We start from the raw sequence: 14,701 nt of genomic DNA on the forward strand, positions 1-14,701 counted from the left end.
CATTCGGTTTTTTAATCAACAGTTACGAAGCAGGTTATAACATGGATACGATATAAACTAAGGAGGATACAGTAACCTGTTGTTCCAGATTTTGCTGAAGAGGTCCAGCGCTTCCCGTAGCCTGTTTGTGTCGTTGTCCTCCCTTATTACCATGTTGTAGCTGCTGCTCGCAACGACAAAGATGATAGCCGTGACATCTAGGGACAGAAATACGAACGCCGGTGAAACTGCAGTTCCTGAGCATCAGAGCAGTGCTCGCACAGGCTCAACGTATGGAGGGAAATGGTGAATTTAGGCATTTTATGCAAAAAGTGAGCTGCAATACCATCTACTATAGTTCCCCCCAATATATTCACCACGCTTAAAAAACACTAAAGAAGACACACACGAGTAATGCTATCATTGTGAGGGTGGGTGGAAGGAGGGTGCACAAAGTACTTAAACTTTTTATAACTATCTTTTTGGGAAACAATATCACTTGTTTAAAAATTCAGAGCAACTTCATTTTAATTAAAGAATAGTCTGCCCATCTTCTGAGCATAAAATACAGCTCATTACCCATGCAGCATAGGCCCATGAAATACAACTCACCATTAAAACACTGGATCCACTTTTTCCTCTCATCCCTCTGGCCACCAACATCAAACATACTGAGAGAGGGGGGGGAGGGAGGGAGAGAGAGAGAGAGAGAGAGAAAGAGAGAATTATAATCCCTGAGTTGCCTCAATTTCGTTTTAAAAACCCACGCTCCACACTCCCCCTCGTGGATATGCTTGCTTAGCAGATTCTGTAAATCTCTGGGAGGAGTACATTCATGGGGCATAACTGAAGTGCAGTACTTATGTGTGCTCTTTGCTTCAGTTAGTCTATGAACATTCTGATTACAGGAAATAACAAACCAAAATAATGTATTGGGGTGGAATAAAGTACTCCAGAAAAGTCATGAAAAACAATGTAGGTCCTGCGCTGGCTGTCGCAAGGGACCATTTCTCAGGACTTCAATAGCAACCGTACAATTTATTTGGCACTATATCCCCCAGTTAGAAAAAACAACAAGCACCAGGCTTAATGTTCACATGAAGCAATTACAATTACAGCAAAGGCACTTACTGAAAATTCACTTTGTCCACTTGAAAACGCGTTTCAAAAATCCCTGAAGTCAACACTCTGCAGCGAAGCAGGTCCTACAGGAAAGGGAAGACTGACTCATTAGAAACCCATCAACATGGCAAAATAATCACCAAAAATAAATCTTACAAAATACTATACACTATAACATTACATCTGCAGAATGAGCATAACACGTGTGGTATTATACTATATTTATATATATATATATAATATATAATATATATATTTATACTATATATTATACTAATTTCCTATTATAAAGGAATTAGAGTATTATTGTGTAAATATTCAAAGCCCTGATTCATGTTTTTACAGGGAACCTTACCTGGTCTGTTGGCGTGTAGTCATTCTGTCTTACTAAGTCAATTCTGTCCAAAAAGCTGGAGGGAAGGAATGGAGAAAATGCATTAAATTATGAGGCATTTTGTAATCAGTTTGAACAGTGATGCCAGCTGAACTTCAGAAGACCTATTTTTATTACCAGATTAGAATACAATATTTTTGGAATGGTACAAGGGCCACACACAAGCTAACCAGCTCCCCTGCAGGAGATTTTTTACAGAGTTTCAGTTCATCTTGCTGCATGTGCACGATTCTGCCACCAGAGGGCAGGCAAGCCAGACAATAGCATTATCTTTGCGTGCAATTACATAAGACAGCATTTCCTCTCTGCCAAGTATAAATCAATCAAGATTGCTCAGAAAACTTACATTACTACACATGCACATCGCCTGCCTACAGGTTAGCTCTTCTAATTAAACTGTAGGTAGCAGGTAAATGATCATTTTGGCAGCGTCATCATTGCCCTTGAATGACTGATTGCCGTGGTCTGACTGGACATGGAGGTTCACCCCTGAGCACCTGGTGCTCACTCTGGTCCAAACCCTCACATTTGCTCCAAACCAGTTAAAGTAAGCAGTGCTATATTACGGCACTGTAGCGTGAGTTCAGACAACAAGTTAATTTTGTTTATGGGGAAGCCCCAGGTCCCAGCCTCATACAGAGGTACACTGTAGCAAGTTAATGCTCTTCCTGAAATTTGATTTGACAGCAATTATGAATTTCCATGCACCATAAGCATTACAGAACAATATTCCATTTTTTTGCTTAAGAAATAACATGAGAAATAAACCAATTGTGTTTTTCTTTTTGGTTCAGAAAATTTAGCAACCAAAAGAAAGTACTGTCCTGGCAAACTTTACAAGTGCCACACTAGAAGACAAAAGAGGAAAAGAGATAGCACAATGTGTACAAAGCTGAACTGCCAAACCACCAATGAAGAACACCCACGATGAAGTGTAAACACAAAGACAAAGACCAAGACAGCGAGAGTTCTGGCGTGCAGGGGAAACCAGCCACAGTGAATGCACTCGGGAAAGAGGAAGAGCCCTTCACTGCAGTTGGCCACACTGGAAAGACCTCTAATCTCCTGCCGACTAAGCATGGGGGTATTTTCTTTCTCCAAGGATGGCGCTTGGTGCTTTTTGTTCGTGACACCAGAAGAGGACGACACGGCCACGTCTGGCAGAACTTCAAGTTAAAAATAGGGCCAGTCTCACACTCCCTGTACCAGAGGATAATACCACAGCAGAGGTACAAGAGGGAAGCCAGCTTTTTCCCCTCCAAATCAAAGTCAGAATTATGCGCGCTGGTAGACTGGAGTTGTCTTTTATGTACAGAATGTTTTTCCAAGGGCTGGTAACATTTCTAAAGTGACTGAAGACAGCCGGACACAGCAGCCAGGGTGAAGCCAGCGCTACTGTAAATCAAACAGCTCTGCGCGCACGATGCCAACTTCTGCTCCGTGGCTTGTAACAATGGGGCATATATATAGTCTTTTCCCCCTGCAGACATCAGGGTTATAATTACCCCGCACGCTATGACAGAAGTGCCATTGGCAGCGCGTTTGGGGTTCCAAATTTAGACCCTTCCGCATTCACACAAACGAACCAGACATTTGCGGCGAGCATCACCATCAACGTTTCGGGAAGAGATCATAAATAAGCCAACAGGAAGTGGCATGCATTCTTAGCAAGCTCTGGAGCAAGGTTGCTGGAGCAATGAAACTCGCTGCAATTGGGAGCATTGTGAGCAGCTATGGGACAGTCAGGGGAATCACCAATGTCTTGTCCTATGCATTACAGGCCTAGGTGAACAGCATCCTCAAAATTTAAGGTTTCAGGATGCTGTTTTGCAAGAAGAAATGAACAAAAACCATGTACTAGATCCTACTAGATACCAAATTGAATTATGAGGGCGAAGTTTAAGAGTGTTGCTTTGGAAGAAAAAAGTAACAGAAATCATGTACTAGGTCCTGAGTACCCTGGAGAGGAAGCAGACCATGGGCCCTCCCTTTAAGATTCAAGCTATGGAACCTACAACTATGGAAGTAGTTTAAGGTCACACAATTGGTTCTTTCAAGCTGCATTATCATAGTTAGCATCGTGAATGACATCTGCTTTGGGCCATGTTATAAAGTGTAATAGAAATGAATACATACAGACTCACTTTGTAACATAACAATATATGAAAAGACTTCACATATCTTCCATCTCTGGCAGTATATTTTTATATGAAGATGGTATGCAACTTCCTGACAGTAGTCAAATTAAGAAATACATTTAAAAAAGTTGTTTCCATCCACAGATGTAAGACAGAGTCTGCACTTCTAAATTTAACTCTGAGAAAGGCAACACACTCGAAGATTACACAAACTACAAATGTGTAAACAGACCTAACTGCTGAATAAATACAGTATGTAAAAATGTGGGAAGACACACGACAAAGCTTTAGAAATTTGTTCTAAAAAAAGCCCTAGTTTTATAATCTAATTTGAAGTTACGGCTATCTCACAGAGAATCATTTCACAGTCAAAACACTGTGTAGTTTGCCAGTCAAAACATCAACTCAACATATACTGTATACTAAATAGAGTAAGAATAAATATAATTCAAAAACAATGCATCCATTACATTTCACCAGTTAAAAATACCAACAAGAGTTTAATTTACAATAACACAAAGTAATTTCACTTTTTAAATGATAACCCCCATAAACCCATTTTAGTATTTTTTATGAGTGTAATTTTTGTTTGAGAAACATAATTTTTGTGCAAATTCATTAATTTTTGTTCATTACAAATGCATCTCCATTACACAGTTTACCCGAGGTATACAGTTTTTTGTACAGTATAGTTGTAATACATTTTAGAGCAAGGCTGCTCAACCCTGTTTCTGGAGATCTACCGTCCTGCAAGTTTTCAGTCCAACCCTAACAAAGTACACCTCATTCAACAGCTAGTGATCTCACAGATCTGCTCATTAGAATCTGGTGTGCCTAATTACATCAATACCTACAGGACGGTAGATCTCCAGAAACAGGGTTGGGCAGCCCTGATTTACAGTATCTGTAGGCTATGCAGTTTTTTTCCCCCCACTCTTTAAGTATTTATTTAAAACTGAGTGTTGTTGGTTGATTATTTGGGATCAAATTAGTAAACTACAAAACTGCTTTTCTGCAGAATCAAGCTCTGGGAAAAATGGATAAAATTAGAAGCCTAAAATAGTACTCTATCTGTGCCTGCCAGGACCCTCTTGACTGTCATTCCTGTAGCAGCCTGCAGGTGGCACACTTCTCTGCTGCATAGGGATCTCTTCTGCTGACCCTGCCTGCTTTTCAGCTACAGCTGGGTTCCTATGGAAACCTTGACAGTTGGTTGATACCACTCCTTTCCCTTGGTCTGCCCACGCTTGCATCACTGCGATCCCAGACACGCGGCTTGGCCCCTTCTCAGGTCAGGTCTACAAAGCTCAACCCTGGACATTTATTGCCGTATTAATCTGCGAATGTGCATTACAACTGGATGTACCATATACAAAAGCCATAATGATTAGTTCTGCACCCAATCACATCATTAAGTTCAGACGCTATTGGAAATGTCAATCAAGACTAAAACCAGTTTACCCCTCCACATCACACAAGAAGACGTCTTGCCACAGAACATGATGTGCAAGGGTCATGTGATCGAAGAATCGGTTTAATGCAACTGTCAAAGATGAACGAGTCTAGCAAACAACAAAATAAAACAACAGAGAGAACAAACAAAAGAACAAAATGAGTAGCTATTAACTGATCAATGAGAGAAGGGAAAATAAAAATAATAACCTAGAGTGGGTTTGTTGGTTCTTATGAACTAAGAACCTATGAATAAACCTATACTGTGTGAGACTGTACTGAACTGCATTGTACTGTAACACTGTACTAAACTACTGAAGTCAAAAAAAGGAAGTTGTTCTTGCAAGGCCTGAAAAATAACACTAGCTATCCAAAGTCAGCTTCAGTAGCACCTGACAAGGAGATCTCATAGAACGCAAGAGGGAATACAAGGATATTATGGATAATAATCATGAAATTATCTGAATGTACAAAAACTGTCCTCTCTGATCTCCTTGCTTGCATCCTGTAGTCTCACCTGTCTGCTCATGCCCCCCCCCCCCCCACCTCCCTCTAGTGTGCTCGTGAGTGACGGGGAGAGACGGCGGTAGCCTAATCCAGGGAGGCCTCAGACGGAGGCAAGCTGTCTGTTCCAACCGCAGGCTGCCTCCGCCACCTCTCCACCGCCATCAAAACTCCCTCAGCCAGAACACACACTACCTGAGGCTCTGGGACCGCTGTGCCTGCCTGCCGCCCTGATCACAGCTAGATCACACTTACACCTTCAATGCCCTGAGGAAACACGAGAGCGCCTTTGCTTCCAAAATAAGCACCTCTCGTGGTAATCATACGAGGACACGTAATGATTTAGTATACGCTGTGGATTTGAACTATCTCACGAGGATTTGGATCTATAATGTATTGCTTGTGAGATCTAGTGAGCAAGTGCGTACGTGTGTGTGTATGTACAAAAAAAAAGGAGTGGACATTATGTGTGGGCAGACAGCACCAGCTCTGGAGAGCAGACCAGCAACTTGCTTTTTTTTTTTTTTTTTTTTAGCCTCGCCTCTCTGCTGATGACCTTCCTTTTGTTTACAACGCATTGCCGGGATACTCCCTTTGATTCAAGCCCTGGCACACGTGATCCTCAGCCAGTTTCTGCTCTGCAGTGCTGCGGCTAAAAATAGCGCAGCTTGCCCTGACTCCACAGCTAGTTTACATAAGCTCCGGGGGGGGGGCGGGGGGATGGGGAGCCCCGCAGAGGGGGGAGAGTGACGAACGGCGGCAGCACAATCCCACGGTAATTCTGCTTAAATTCCTTTTTCTTTTGGTTTTTGCTTACAGTAAATATGTTTTGGCTGGCACACGGCTACAGCTGTGAAACACACCGGTACCGCCACTGTGCCAGGTTTGCAGCTTCGTCCAGTATAACACCACAATCGTTGTACCTTACATTGTCTTGAAAGGTTCAATAAAACCATCTATAGCAACTGTCACGCAAAACTACTGACTGACATCAGTGTTGGCTGACTTCAAAACAAATAACCCTCCTCATATGTGTACCTGGGAGGAAGTATAAAAGATCCATAAACATGATAATGTTGATGTTGTTGATGAAACAAGAGAAGAGGCAGAGAAGGAAAAAAACAACTGCTAAGTATTCACCGGACTGGTAAAAATGCAAACTATTTAAACCGTGAAGTCCACTCGGGCACACAACAAAGGGTTGGATATGCACTATCAGCCTCTAAATTTCCCTATGAAAATAAGAGGCAGTGGAAAGTCAATGCTGACATCTAACTGTTTGGAATCCAGACAGTATTTCTTAAAAGGGTTAATTGAACAGAATTCTAATGAGATAGATATGTAAATCCCAGCCTATGTGTGTTAGACAATGGCCTATTCTCACATACCAGGTGGAAACACAGGAAATTCACGAGTTTAAACAGGCTGAATGGCTTATTCTCATCATCAAACATAGGATGAAGAGCACTTAAGACTCCATCCTGTTTCCTATTAATTTCATATGAACATTATCTATTTGTTTCATATAAGATGATGCCGGTGACTTGTCTTAAAGACTCAAAAATTAAGAGATGTTGTGGCACAATTTACACCCATGCCAGGTCTTGGGCTTCGCTCAGGAGAAAGAGCTCTTGGGGAGATGAATCAGTAATGCTAATATCAAAGGAGAGCCTGTGTATGGTACACCATGCCAGGAAAACAAGATTTCCCAGAAGAGACCACAGTGCAACACACATTTAAAAATATGTTCTAATCAATAAATCTGCCATATTCTGTGTGTGGTGTGTGTTGGTGAATGTGTGCGTAAGTGTGGGCATATCCTCCAAGAGAGTAATTCATGCTGCATTGTAATACCACAAACCAATTAGGACTGAAGTATAAAACAAATCAAACTTGCTAACCTTTTTAGACAAAGTTTTCATCACGTAGCTAATTTAAATGAAAGACTGTGAAACATAACAAATGAACCAGTTGAATTTTGCAGCAGAAAAACTGAAATAAGTAAATAAATCATACAATAAACTGTAAGACCTCCTGACTGATGCAACTGAGGCAATCGAGGCCCTTGTTTATAAGCTCAGTGACTTGCTTAAAATGTCCGTTGTGTGATTCCAGCTGAGCAACACATAACTGATCATTGCATCGGCCAAAGAGGGCGGGTCTTGGTTGGCTGGGCCCTCCCCGCATCATCACTCATCAATGGCTGCTCTGGCCTTTTTGGTGTGTGCGGCCAGCCTGCAGCACTGGCTCCACTCACAGTGCAGTAATGTTTGAGCTCAGCTGATGGAATGCTTTGTGTTAAGCAGCGGGTGACTACACGTTTTTCAGAAGACCTCTCCCGAACAAATAAACAACTTTGCAACAGTTGCAAAGCACTTGCTGGTTGGCTTAGTCTAACTTTAAATCCATATTATACTTCTAAATGTGATAAATGTGAGGCTCTGCTCTTTTACGTGTGGTACAGAAACATGGTTCGAACCCAAGTCTTTCAAGGTTAAGAAGCCTTACTGGTTTCTTATAGATGCACTGCTGCCTACAGAGTATGCCTTACATGCGGAGAAAATTTAACAATTAATAAAATTAATAAATGGTTACTGAAATTAATTGAGAAACAAATTAAGCTGACGCAAAACCAAACTGTTCATACCCCTGCAGTCAATCAGTCCAGACACATTTATTATGCACTGTGTCTACAAATGATGGATGGGTTCAGGAATGCCAATTTCCAGAGAACAACTGTCAGATGTTTGTCAAACTGTCAAATCATCGAAGCTTACAGCACTGATTGGACATTATGTGCACCGTACGATTGCACAGTACCTTTTCGGTATAGGGCCTACCCTGCAAGCCACACTGATGCATTCTTTACTTTATGCAGCCGGAGGGTCACATGACAAACACCTCTCGGATGGTGCTGCAGAATTCAGACACAGTCTCACAGTAAAGTGAGGCTTTTCCCTAAGTTGACTGATTTGCTTTTCAGCATTTTTATATGCACTCCATTTGTATTTGGTACTGAAAAGTGTAAAATTCCTATTAATTCTATCATTAAATTTACTGATGGTGAACAGTTAAAAATCTCAAAAGGGATTTGAAGTTTGTATTTGTCCTGAATACTAAACATGAATTTCAATACACATAATGCAACAGCATTAATACAACATGAATCCGTATAAACTGTTCTTAAAAGTTTGATGATAGACAACAAAAATTCCAGCAGTTGTAAAATGATGCAGAGTAGCCTATTTTATGGATATTTTCGCATTGAGCAGTAAAATTCATAAACACCACCCAAAACGTCAAAAAATATTTTGATTGCAATGTCAGACAGTCATAAAATAAATTGCCAAAGTATTGATGATATAATCTAGCACCTAGCCATGGATAAAGATGGATAAAGAAAAACAATCTAATATCTGATGCAAATAAGTAGGCTATGTCTTGTGTGGGTTGATTAAAGGAGTTCACTGTAAGTAAAAATTGGCAATTTTAAGTAAAATAACAATAGTTAGTGCTCTCTGAAGACAAAGTTTGCGCGTTTTGCACCGTAGTGCGAGTAACTGGGCATTGTTGCCACAATATCGTCAGACGAAACACGGCGATCCCATTTCCTCCATCCATCCGTCCTGGTACGATGACTGTTCCCTACGACAGCTGGTAATTATTTTTACGCATCGCAGATTTTTTAATTGACGGAAAACAACTACTTTGGGCAGTCCCAGTACGTGCAGGACACGGTTCATCCCACATTCATATGACTACTATTTCTTTGCTTGCACAATGGGCTTGATCGACTAGTTTTTATACATAATGCAGTGTTAAAAAGTCGTGCCTATACGTGTTATGTACACCAAAGCCTCTTGAGCAGGGCTTGACAAATAATTTTTTGGCTCACCAGCCACTGTGGCTAGTGGTCTTCCAAAGTCACTGGCCATAACTGCTGGTTTAACAAGTTATACATTTTTCTTTATTAGGTTGGTCTCATGTTTAGAGGGATTATTTACCCACTTAAGCTACCATGTCCCTATTGTACTTATTGTGCTATATTGCAAACAATTACATACAAGAGGAACTAAACTTTTAGGACCAATTTAAAGACTGGGGTTAACCAATAGGCTCCTGAACATGTAGCTGAACACTTGTTTCCTGAAATCTATTAACGCAATGCAGGTTTGGCTCATTATCATTTTCTTTGTCTTTGAATTCTTCATTATCTTCCAGATGGTTTTAGTGGCCAGGTGTCCACACTTTGACTAATTAGAAGCCTACTGATTCACCTCAGTCTTTAATTTGATCAGTTAAAAATAATGTATCTTTTTATGTAACTTTTTGCAATGTAGCACAATAAGCACAACATGAACATGGGAATTGTATTATTCATGTCACACACAGCTATTTGTGACATAATGCAATTTAAAATGGTAAATAATCACACTAAAAATGAAAAGCACCAAATTAAGAGAAATTAACAACTTGCTGAAATTCTGGGATTGCATTGTGGTAGGAACAAAAACCAATATACACAGGGATACTCCAGGACTGAGAAACCACTGTCATAGGGCAAGATGTGAGAGGGTGAACTGGATGGGCCAATGGGATGACAGTGTGCACCCAGTGCTCATGGGAGTTGTAGTATCAAGTAGCATCACCTGAAATTGACTTATTTCAGATGCGTTTTGTAATAATATTTATTCATAGAAAATACTACCAAAACATCACCCGCCAAAGTGGCTAGTAAGAGTGATGAAGTTACACGCTACTTGTTAATGTCAAAGCCCTGCTCTTGATCCTTATTTATTCAGTATAGCACTGCATTTACAAATGCAAAACAAATACACTTATTCTTTGTTCATGTGTATCCACACTGACTACTTAATGTGTTTCAACTTGCTTGCTAGCTGGGTGTGATTCTGTACTTCAGAAAAACACAATGTCATTCCATCAAAACGTAATGATCTATTTTTGTTCTAAATAAAAACCCGTTTTGGTTAAATTATAAACTGATCAACACAACTGTTAAGATAAAATAGGTTGGCATAAATATGCCTTTTGACTTCACTAACTGCAGGCAGCAGTGTGACATGGCTGTTAAAAAAAGAGCTTGGCACCCTCTGTTTACATGGTCAATTACTTTCATATGCGACTATTGCCTTGAGCAAAGCAGCCTGCCATAAGATTTCGTGCCAATGGTTTCTGAGCTAACTTAACCACTTCCCTGTTATTCTTAACGACTTACCAGACTGGTGATATCCAGTCAGACCACATTAAACAACAGAAAATGTCACCAATGTATAGGCCGTACTTGCACCAAAATGCTTGCTGCAACAGAATGGGAATGGCATTAAAGTTTATATTTTTGACTGAATAAAAATGTTTTTTTAACTGAAATAAAAATTTCCCTGTACATTTCACTAACTGTCTGTATGTAGAATTCCATTACTTTACTTCAAAGTGGGCTGTAACTTAACTTAATAGTTTGTAAAACCGCACACCCACAAACAAATATATGGCTTGCTTTTAAACCTTGCTCTGGAATTAAATTGTTGAGGTTGATAAAAATAATCACACGCTTTTACATCTACTTCATGAAATATTTGAGAAAAAAGAATAATAAATCTGATTTTTTCTTTTAAACCTTAACTAACTAAAAGTAGCTGTAACCAGCATTACACCTTGTTCAAATCTGCCATGCAGACAGTATAACAAACACCAATTAAACAAGCTCGAAGCAACCACCAGACACAGTAACTAGCACACAGAACAACAAGATTCCCGTGACCAGGACCTGATTTTACACAGATAATGATGCTGTTCTTGAAATACTGCTCCCTTTATACTCCAATCACACGGGCCTATATTAGGGTTTTTACCAGAAACATCATGCATAGCTGATCTAGCACATCGTATATCAGTGGTGCCACAAGGCTGGTATTCAAAGCACATTGTTGGGGGTTGGTGACTACTACAATGTTCAGATATTTTAAAACCATAATTTGATGGAATGAGGAGGTCTGGGAAAGGGGGAAGGATAATACTACTTTATCTCAAGCAACATACCACAGAGATAAGTAACATCCTTCTTTACTCAAAACAGTCAGCTGAGATACACTGTATTTAAACTTACTATAGAGTGTTGAAGTCATGCTTGTCTCAATGTATGTGCAGTTTCACACTGAGTTTCAGCTGGATACAGTTAAGATTTAGAGATGTTTATAGAGAAGATTCAGAAGACAGTTTTCTCAGTTCAGTTTTGGCAAACATAGGACTGAATTCCTTAACCTCTTTTTCATAAGTTAATGCAAGTGTTTTTGTTTTGTCCTCCTCAAACAGTTTGTTGAGTTCAGTGAACTTGAAAATAATAATTGTGAATAAAAATAATTGCTTCCATGTATTTGAAAGGTTTAGATATGGACATAACAGACAGAATGATATATGAACAACCAATCAACAGCAAAGACTTTGAGGTATTCTCATATCTGATATGGCAATGTTCTTCATTTCCACAAAAGCACAGCACCATCATAAATTGCACAGACTAGGAAACTAAGCTTGGATTCAGTGTTGCAGGTTCAAATCCAGAATATTGCTGTGATTAGTTATAAATTTAAGTTATGCCAGTTTCTCGGCATAGGGGTGTCTACATCCTTGCAAATTTTAGGTTTTTTTTTTCAGAACGCAATTTAATCTACTGTAGCACTGAGCACTTAACGCACTGTACACCCCCCTACTTCCTATAAATACTGCATGAACCATTTCCCTCTTGCACGTACTATGGAATCTAACTTTATGTTACAAGATTAAGTATTGACTACAACTAATGCTTGTGACATTGACGACTTGGCATTGGCACTATTTGTTGCCAAAGGCTATATGTAGCCATTTCTTTAAGTAACTAAGAGTGACTGCAAAATGCCAAAATGTAAACATAAAAATGTGCAGCCCTATAGTTCTGTTATTATTACCTTGGCCCTCTTAATGAGGAAGCTAAGCAAATGTTTTGATGAATAAAAATAAACAGATGGCTTCAACACTGGCACAAATGGACAAATAGTTAACTAGATCATCAGTTCTCAAAGTACTGTATCCTTTCTGGCACTTAAATTTCCAGGACAAGATGTATTTCCCTTTGACTGCATGTGACAATGGCCTGGAAGAAGCTGCTATATATAGCTAAGCACTTCAAATGCAGAAAAATACAGCAGGCCTACTCCATTGCTCTTTAAAAGCATTCATATGCAGTGGGCAGTCTGTAGCGATTATGAACAGAAGTTAATTTGCCTGCTGTATTAATGCTCTGGATGTTGTCTTGTTACACAGAAAATGATGACAAACTTCCAAAGAGGAATTTAAACATATTGTTGAGAGTGCATGGTTGGGTATTTTCAGTTTCTCAAACTTTTATGAGATCAAATATTGGCCTCAGTACATGTGACCTCAGTGAAAATGTCATCCTTCATGACTTCTTTTGTGAAATCATTGGGAGTCGGGCCTGCCAAGCCACATAAGTTATAAAACCAACTTACGCATCACCACCTCAGGAAGCTGTGCTGTGATTTCCAGGCCGTGTGCTGCCCCCAAATAAATGAATCAAAATGAACATCTGCAGGCTGCAGGGCAGCTCATCCTGCTAGGACTCAAGCCCCATGGTCCCAGTATCATCCTGGCCATGCCAGTGTTGGGCATACGGTCAGTAGCCCCCCTGGGAGGAAGAAATCCAGCTGGTGGTATGCAGTGTTGTCAGACTGCGCAAAATCCCCTCCCCAATTCAGCTACTTTTTTATGCTATTGTGCGGAGGAGAAACGGCTTCTGGTGGGTTCACCATTTTCGAATCTGGCAAAACTGGCGGTGTGTCTCATCACAGTGACCCCCTCTGGTTGATCCGGTGCCTGATCAGTCAGTCAGAGCAAAGTGGTGGGCGAAGGGTACTGCTCCACTGCAATGACTAAACAGGTGCAGCTGTTGTATGTGGAGTGAAAAGAGTGGTGGCTGACAGCAGAGCATGTTTCGGAGAGCGTGTGCTTGTCTGTGTCTGCTCCGTTGAATTTACACAGAGGGCGACGGCGGGTTTAACACCAGCTTACAAATACGACTGGACATTCCAAATTGAGAGAGCCATTTCGGAGGCAGAATTTGTGTTCTTACAGAGGAAAAAAAAGTCAATGGAAAACATTTGTGACGAGCACGTTGGACAAGCAAGTTAATTAAACAAGGACACATTAAGGCCGCAGTGAGTCACAGCGTAAAGAGATTTGAACACGGACTCCATGTGCAAACACTTGAGGGCTGTTTGTATCCGGTTAGTCAGCCTGCTTTAAGGTACTCTGTCACAATGGGGAACTTCCAAACAGGGACAACGAGAAAATGGCTCTCACGCCAGATTGTTACTGCGCGTAATCCATCATGTGTATGCTTCAGAATCATAACCCTAACCCTAACCCTAACCCCTATTTTTATTTTGGCCTTTTCTTAATGGTTTAATTACATTTATTTCATGTAATCATTTGTATTACATTTACTAAAATGTTTTAAACTTGTTTTGACTACTTAGTACCAACATACCAACACCAGAAAAATTAATCTGATTATCCTCACTCAATTGTATGTTTATTTATTACATACATTGGCATACAATGACCATGAATCTGCACAGCTGCTTAATAAGTAAAATGATTACTATTACTACAAACCCCACAAGGCAAAGAAGACGTGAGGTGGGTAGGAACTGCTCGACGCTAACAGAAACGGCGAAGGATGCCAAAGCCACATAAGGGTGAGCAGGGAAATGGCTGTGGTTCACCTTCCTGTATACAAACGAGTGGCGACCTGTGACACAGAGGATCTCGGCTCATTGTCTGCAGCACGCAGTGGAAAAAGAGCAGAGTGTGGGTCCGGCATGGCCCACACCGCGTCTGCCCCCTCGGACACTTCCTGTCCGGGTTCACCCAGAGTTTGCGGCTGGGGGAGGAGGCCGGACGCTGGAGAAGTTTCTGGAGAATCGCGGCCAATGAAAGGGCATGTGGGGCCACGCCTCTGCGTCAGCGCTGTCCTGAGAGGCTAACGCGCAGCTTTACCCACAGGAGCACTGGACCTGACTTGACCTGGCCTTACCTG

General features: G+C 40.7%; 1 protein-coding gene across 2 annotated transcripts in view; it reads right to left on the reverse strand.

Annotated features, from left to right (window-relative positions):
* gnal (guanine nucleotide binding protein (G protein), alpha activating activity polypeptide, olfactory type) overlaps window positions 1-14,701 on the reverse strand; it is a 65,583-nt gene that overhangs the window by 15,644 nt on the left and 35,238 nt on the right. For both annotated transcript variants that reach the window (XM_035415735.1, XM_035415736.1), the window contains exons 6-9: window positions 1,457-1,511; window positions 1,111-1,184; window positions 592-650; window positions 77-197 (exon numbers count right to left, since the gene is read on the reverse strand). In XM_035415735.1, the coding sequence (XP_035271626.1) occupies window positions 77-197; window positions 592-650; window positions 1,111-1,184; window positions 1,457-1,511 (309 nt within the window). The remainder of the gene's footprint in view (window positions 1-76; window positions 198-591; window positions 651-1,110; window positions 1,185-1,456; window positions 1,512-14,701) is intronic.

Source organism: Anguilla anguilla, chromosome 4, assembly GCF_013347855.1.
Source record: "Anguilla anguilla isolate fAngAng1 chromosome 4, fAngAng1.pri, whole genome shotgun sequence".
NCBI classification, from domain to species: Eukaryota; Metazoa; Chordata; class Actinopteri; order Anguilliformes; family Anguillidae; genus Anguilla; species Anguilla anguilla.